General features: G+C 42.4%; 1 protein-coding gene across 8 annotated transcripts in view; it reads left to right on the forward strand.

The window, feature by feature from the left end:
• The first annotated feature begins 296 nt into the window (after positions 1-296).
• SLC24A2 (solute carrier family 24 (sodium/potassium/calcium exchanger), member 2) overlaps positions 297-6,498 on the forward strand; it is a 222,100-nt gene continuing 215,898 nt past the window's right edge. For 3 of the 8 annotated variants that reach the window (XM_005879940.2, XM_005879943.2, XM_005879942.2), the window contains exons 1-2: positions 303-465; positions 1,732-2,816. In XM_005879940.2, the coding sequence (XP_005880002.1) occupies positions 1,887-2,816 (930 nt within the window). In that variant the 5' untranslated portion in view covers positions 303-465; positions 1,732-1,886. Of the gene's footprint in view, positions 466-1,167; positions 1,229-1,731; positions 2,817-6,498 lie in introns of those variants that run through there. The other 5 variants (XM_005879944.2, XM_005879948.2, XM_005879947.2 and 2 more) reach the window with 3 other exon arrangements.

Raw genomic sequence — 6,498 nt, forward strand, 5'->3', positions numbered from 1 at the left:
GTGGCTGCCCCAGGCCCCGCCAGGAGTTAGCCAACTCTCTCCGCTCCCGGCGCGGCTCCCGAGCCTCCGCGGCTCCCACCTACCGCCCTAGCTTCCGGCTTGGGGTGGGGAGCGCACCGAGGGGTGCTCCCCTTTCCCCACCACCGCTAACGATTCGGGGAGATGTGGGCCAAGCGCCTCCCCGAGCTGCAGCTCAGCTCCCGGCTCGCTAATGGGACAGCCTGTCCTTTAGTTTTCTTCTCCTATGAACCCACCAGGGAAAGTTCGGGACCACACGAGGCAAAGTTGGGGCGTGGCTGGGGGCACACTTCGCCGGCGGGGGCCGCTCTCCTGGAGCGGAGCTGTAGGTTTGCGGGTCGAGCCCGACTCCAGCTGGAGCCGACAGTGCACCCTGGGAGTTGAGTTGGTCTCTGCCGGTGGCCGGCTCAGCGGCTCAGCGCTGTCTGCGACGATCCCCGGAGAGCTGTGAGTAGCTCTATGGCTCCTGCTAAGAGTATAGACTAGACAGCTGTGACGGGCTTGGTTTATCTCAGAAATAAGCAGCATCTCCGCCTGGTTTGACTTGTGCTCTTGCTCTGCAAACCTAAGCTCCAGCTAATCTCAGTGTTTAACTGGCGTGTGTATAATTAGCTTATTTGACACCTGAGATGATCTCTGCGAATGTCCCTAAAGTGAAATCTTTGATGTGGGGATTGAGGGGTGGGGGGGTGCGGAGGAGGAAGGGGAGACTGTTTTTCAAGAAAGTTAGAGAGAGGAACCTTCAGAATATCAGCGGCGGGGTCTGGATATTTTGCCCATCCCCTCTGTGGGCTAGAGAATGAGAGCTGCTCGGATGTCTGACTGACTAGATGAGTCGGTGTTGGGGCTATTTTGGGCAGGTTTTGTGGCTGGAGGTATTGCTGCAACTTGCATATTGTTTATGAAGTACACATTTGGTCTCTTGAAATAGCCTTCTTGTTAAGAGTTGTTTGATTTGCTAAGTTGTCTATTTCGAATATGACTGGAGGTTGGTTTTTAAAATGAGCTTTAGCTGACAACAATGTCTAGATGTAGAGGGAAGACCATTTGTTCGTGTCGCTAGAACATTCTTTTGTAAACTTAAATTTTTCAAAGTCTAGCTTTCTGCATCTGATAGAGGAGAAGCTGTTCATGAAAAATCAAATCCTGAGATCTTTATGTGTTCAGGAAAAGATTGCTCCCTCCACCAACACTCAACCCTTTACAAACGGTAGGTTAAATCAGAAGGTGTGCCTGCGTCTGGAATTCCATAATTGGACTAACAGAAAACAGTGAACAATTGTTGGTTGTCAAGTACATAGGTAGTTCTAAAAGCAGTGGTATCTTTGTAGCACTGGGAGGTTGTTACGTGATTTAGGGTGGAATAAACAGACAGATTTTCATCTAGAAAATTTTTATACTTCACACACATCTACATAGTCTATACCTAACATTGGACTTACCAAAATGCTTGTGTTTGTATATACATTGTTGTAAGTGCCTACTATGTGCCACATCCTGTTCTCAGTACTTCATGTGCTTTAACTCATCCTCAAAGCAATCCTTGGTGGTAGGTGCTGCCATTGTCCTCGTTTTTGAAATGGGGCAACTGAGGCACAAAGGAGTTATGTAACTTGCACAGCTATAGGATAGGACTGTCTTAAATCTACAAAGTTTGTTTTGTAAAAAAAGACATATTTATGCTTACCTTATCCTTGTTTTTATTTTTTGAAGCATAAATGTCGAAAGTATTTCCTGTGACGCATAAGAACCCCTGACTGTGGAAGTGCCACGCAAGCACCATTGACTCTCAAGTGAGGCAAAGTATGAAAGAGCCGTCTGGTTGAGTTTACAACTGGAAGACCGCCGCGCCCACCAGGAGACCCGGGATGGAGCCGCACCAGAGCACCCCCCTCACTTTCCCTGAGAAACGGTGTCCAGAGAAGTCACCGTCTGGCTGCAGGAAACATTATACTGTCAGGAAAAAACTGAAGTTCATCCGAATCTTAGGCCTTTTCATGGGCCTGGTAGCCATCAGCGCGGTCCCATTTGCAATCGGGGTCTTTTCTGAGACAGAGACTCAGAGCCCAGGAGAGGCCAGTGGTGCAAAGGGCCCTGGGGTGGCACCCAGTTACCGGCAGAGAACTCTCTTAGATTTAAATGACAAGATTCCGGATTACACTTCACAGCCACCTCTTTCTGAGGAAGGCACATCTGAGAATAGTACAGAGGAGGAGCAAGGAAACTATCCAAGAGACATCTTTTCCCTCGAGGAGCGAAGAAAAGGCGCCATCCTTCTCCACGTCATTGGCATGATCTACATGTTCATCGCCTTAGCCATTGTCTGCGATGAGTTCTTTGTTCCTTCTTTGACTGTCATCACTGAAAAGCTGGCCATCTCTGATGATGTTGCCGGAGCCACCTTTATGGCTGCTGGGGGCTCGGCCCCAGAACTTTTCACGTCTCTCATCGGGGTGTTTATTGCTCACAGCAATGTCGGCATAGGCACGATCGTGGGCTCGGCGGTGTTCAATATCCTCTTTGTTATTGGCATGTGTGCTCTGTTCTCCAGAGAAATCTTGAACCTGACATGGTGGCCACTCTTTCGGGATGTGTCCTTCTACATCATTGACTTGATCATGCTGATCATATTTTTCCTGGACAATATCATCATGTGGTGGGAAAGCTTGCTTCTCTTAACAGCTTACTTTGTCTATGTGATCTTCATGAAATTCAACGTCCAGGTAGAAAGATGGGTGAAGCAAATGATAAGCTGCAATAAAGTCGTCAAGGTGGCAGCACCAGAGGCCCAAGCAAAGGTTGGTGGTGGGGGCTGTTTGTCGAATGTTCTGAATTATGATGTTTTTGAGATCTGCCATTTTTTAATGTGATGGTGTTTGGGGCTGCAGTGGATAATGGGTTGCTTTCTACAGTTCTCCGCTAGCCAGACTAACATGGCAGTGAGAAAAATTATGAGGAAATGTTCTTGTGAATCTTTACTAAGTTCTCAAGCTGCTTGCTTCAGAGTAAAACACTTATATAAATATAGGTTGCATAAGTACCCCAGAGCAGACTCAGTAAACAAAATAATCTGTCTCTTATTTTCTGCAAGTAGGTATAATGATTCTGTGAACAATTTAATGTTCATGGGGAAGTTAATGGTAATTAAGAAAGAACATTTGTCTCACCAAAGCTATCTCTTTTTTTAAAAATATATTTTATTGATTTTTTAATAATAAAAAATTATTAAAAGGAAGGGAGAGGAATAGAGAGTTAGAAACATCGATGAGAGAGAAACATCCATCAGCTGCCTCCTGCACACTCCCTACTGGGGATGTGCCCGCAACCAAGGTACATGCCCTTGACTGGAATTGAACCTGGGACCCTTCAGTCCACAGGCCGACGCTCTATCCACTGAGCCAAACCGGTTAGGGCCAAAGCTATCTCTTTAAGTCAACAGCCTAGCAACTAGCAGGACTGGTCATTAGAGTGGGTCATGGCTATTCTTGATCCACACAGAAATGCTCCAGATCACTTGGTCAGGGACTGTTTGGGATCCATTACAGAGAGTCACTGGCAGGCCCTGCTCTCTGCCGATGTAGCTCGATGGCACATTTCGCACACCATGATAAACATGCCCCAAAATGTTTTTATAGTAGACTTTTAGGGGTTTTTAATGACAATAGTGGCCATCCTACCACTTAGCTGGTGAGCAAATTGGTAAAGAGCTTAGAAGAAATTGATCTGCAAAAATGTAAATCCTCGCATTGGGATGTTGTCTCTGAATGTGATTTTAAACAGAAAACCAAAATACATATGCAGACTTCATACTAGCATCTGGGAAAATTCTCATGTGTGCAAAAAACAGATGTTGAGTGGAGGGTGAGATATTTTGTTCAGCATGAATAGAAAAAAAATTATATCAATTTAGTATAACTCCTTTATGGTCAAGTTCGATGACCTATCCATTTCTTTCTTTTTTTTTTTGTAGCAGCCATGAAATGGGAGCAGAGTGCAGAAAAACATACCAGTAATATTTCTATTTATTATATGCAAAAGAGAACTGTATTTTTTAATATTTCACTCAGTGTATGGTTGTTTGTTAGAAACTGCAGTAAAAATAATCACCTCGCAATATACATGCAAATAAGCATTCCGGTGTGATACATGAGTATATGGGCATAGAACAGGGTCATTACTAAAGCCCCTTTCCCTACTCTAACTTTATAGCCAAAACGATGACCCCTCAAGCCCTCTCCTTGACTCTGATTGCTAGTTTGAGTGGTTTGCATTAATAGTCTTACGTGTTTATGGCAACTAGAGTACTGAAGGAAAAGCATATATTTTAGAGGCAAGGAAATGATTTGGTGTCATAAATATCCTGGGCACATCAAGGCTAAAATGTCTTTTTGAGAACTCACCATTTTTTTTTCTGTTACCCCATAGTGCAGCGGTTCTCAACCTGTGGGTCGCGACCCTTTTGGCGGTCGAACGACCCTTTCACAGGGGTTGTCTAAGACCATCCTGCATATCAGATATTTACATTACGATTCATAACAGTAGCAAAATTACAGTTATGAAGTAACAACGAAAATAATTTTATGGTTGGGGGTCACAACATGAGGAACTGTTTTAAAGGGCCAGAAGGTTGAGAACCACTGCCATAGTGGAACTTCATTAATTTAGATACAGACTTGGCTAAAGGTTATGTTGGCAACATTCATGTAAAAGGAATTTGTAGGGCAATGCAGTAGTGTATTGAAGATTGCAGGGGGTTTTGTATTCTGATTGGGGTGGGATGCTGGTCTTATGCATTTGGGAATAACTTTTTAAACACCGTTTATAGACAGTGTTTAGTCAGTCAGAAGCCATTCATTAAAGTAGCTCTAGCAGGATTTTTACCTTCTGTATTAGATGACTGTCATGTCATTTTTATGGTCATTTAAAAGTCAGAAACTTAGGCTCACATTCCATAATTTTGCGCTATGCTTAATAGTGTGCGTATTTTAATTTGGAGATTGCAGATTTATCTAATTAAAATAGGAAGAAGATTATATTTATGACTCTTACTCCTGTTTCTGATTTCCCCCCAAATGTGTTCATGTGTTATTTTCCTTTTAGCACCAAATACCTTTAATTTATTCCTTTTAATTAGTGTTATTTCTTTTGGTATTCAAAAACTAAGTTGAACTACTAATATAATGGAATCATAATTTTTAACATAGTTATGCCTTGTTCGGTAAGCAAAATGTTTGCTGGGTGAATCAAAATGCTAGAACACAGTTACACAGTTTTAGGTGAAACGGTGCATAATGGTGTGCGATTTCCTTCAGTAAAATTTGGCCTTGTCAGTTTCACTTTTGAATGAATGATTGCTGAAAAATTTTGTTCTCAGCAGTTAGTCTTTATCAAGCACCTGATTTCAGAATCTCACGGAGATTTTGCTCCCGAGGCCCTAAACATAAGGTGTCCCACAGGCAGATGAGTCCTTGGGCGTGGCCATACAATCCTCTGATGTGCAAGATTGATTTCTGGCTGTGCACCCCACCTTTCCCACAGAAGTCAGTGCTTCTAGCATCATCAGAACACTCAAAAGGAAGATCCTAAGCCAAAATCCAGCCCTCAGTGGAGTCTTCATAAAGAGAAATGTGCTGTATGTAAATTTAGGAAGCAAAATACTAATTCAGGAAGCAAAATACTAATTCATGCAAAGCCACTGTATTGTCTTATTGCATAATTATGGGGCATAGGAATTTGGAGAAGTAGAGGAAACATTTTATATATTCTTGTACAAATCATTAAAGGTTCTGGCTAAAAAATCATCAGATCTGCTGGACTCTAGTCAGTGAAATATCTTTGGAATGACTTGCTTCATAGACAAGTTGAAAGTCTTAATTTGGTTCCATTATTGGTGAAGTAGGTATAGGGCACTGTGAAGCATGGAAAAATGTGAACGGCCATATTTTTCATAGTTAAAGTTATAGTTTATCATCTCAATTGCTCCACCCTGTGTGGTTTTTATTGGTAATTATTTATTTTAGTGATAATATTGTCCTTTTTAAAAAGCTGTGTGGTGTCACAACATGGTAAAGGTACCCTACCTAGGCTTTGACTTCGTGGAAAAAAAGGAGGGTTACCCCCATGTGTTTAATAAGCCCTGTGATCTCAGAGAAGTCGCATAAACTCTCTGAGCCTCCTAATGAAAATAATAATACCTACTTGATAAAGTTTGGAAAATTAGTAAACGCAGACTGTTCAGCAGCTACCATAGTCCTTGGCAAATGTGTGTTGTTCAGTAAATGTTCTTTCTCTTCCTTTGATCTTTTGTTCTTAAATGGAAAGAGAATCAGAATACATTATTTCAAATTTGAGAATTTCAAAACATTTCTGGAAGGTTGGCATTCACCCCAGTGAATCACTGAGTTAAGCAGGCCATTGTTTAGAGGCAAATACTGTTTGTCCTATTATAATATTTATAAGCCCTAGTTCACATACAGTGAA

This window comes from Myotis brandtii, unplaced genomic scaffold (assembly GCF_000412655.1).
Source record: "Myotis brandtii unplaced genomic scaffold, ASM41265v1 scaffold618, whole genome shotgun sequence".
Taxonomy (NCBI): domain Eukaryota; kingdom Metazoa; phylum Chordata; class Mammalia; order Chiroptera; family Vespertilionidae; genus Myotis; species Myotis brandtii.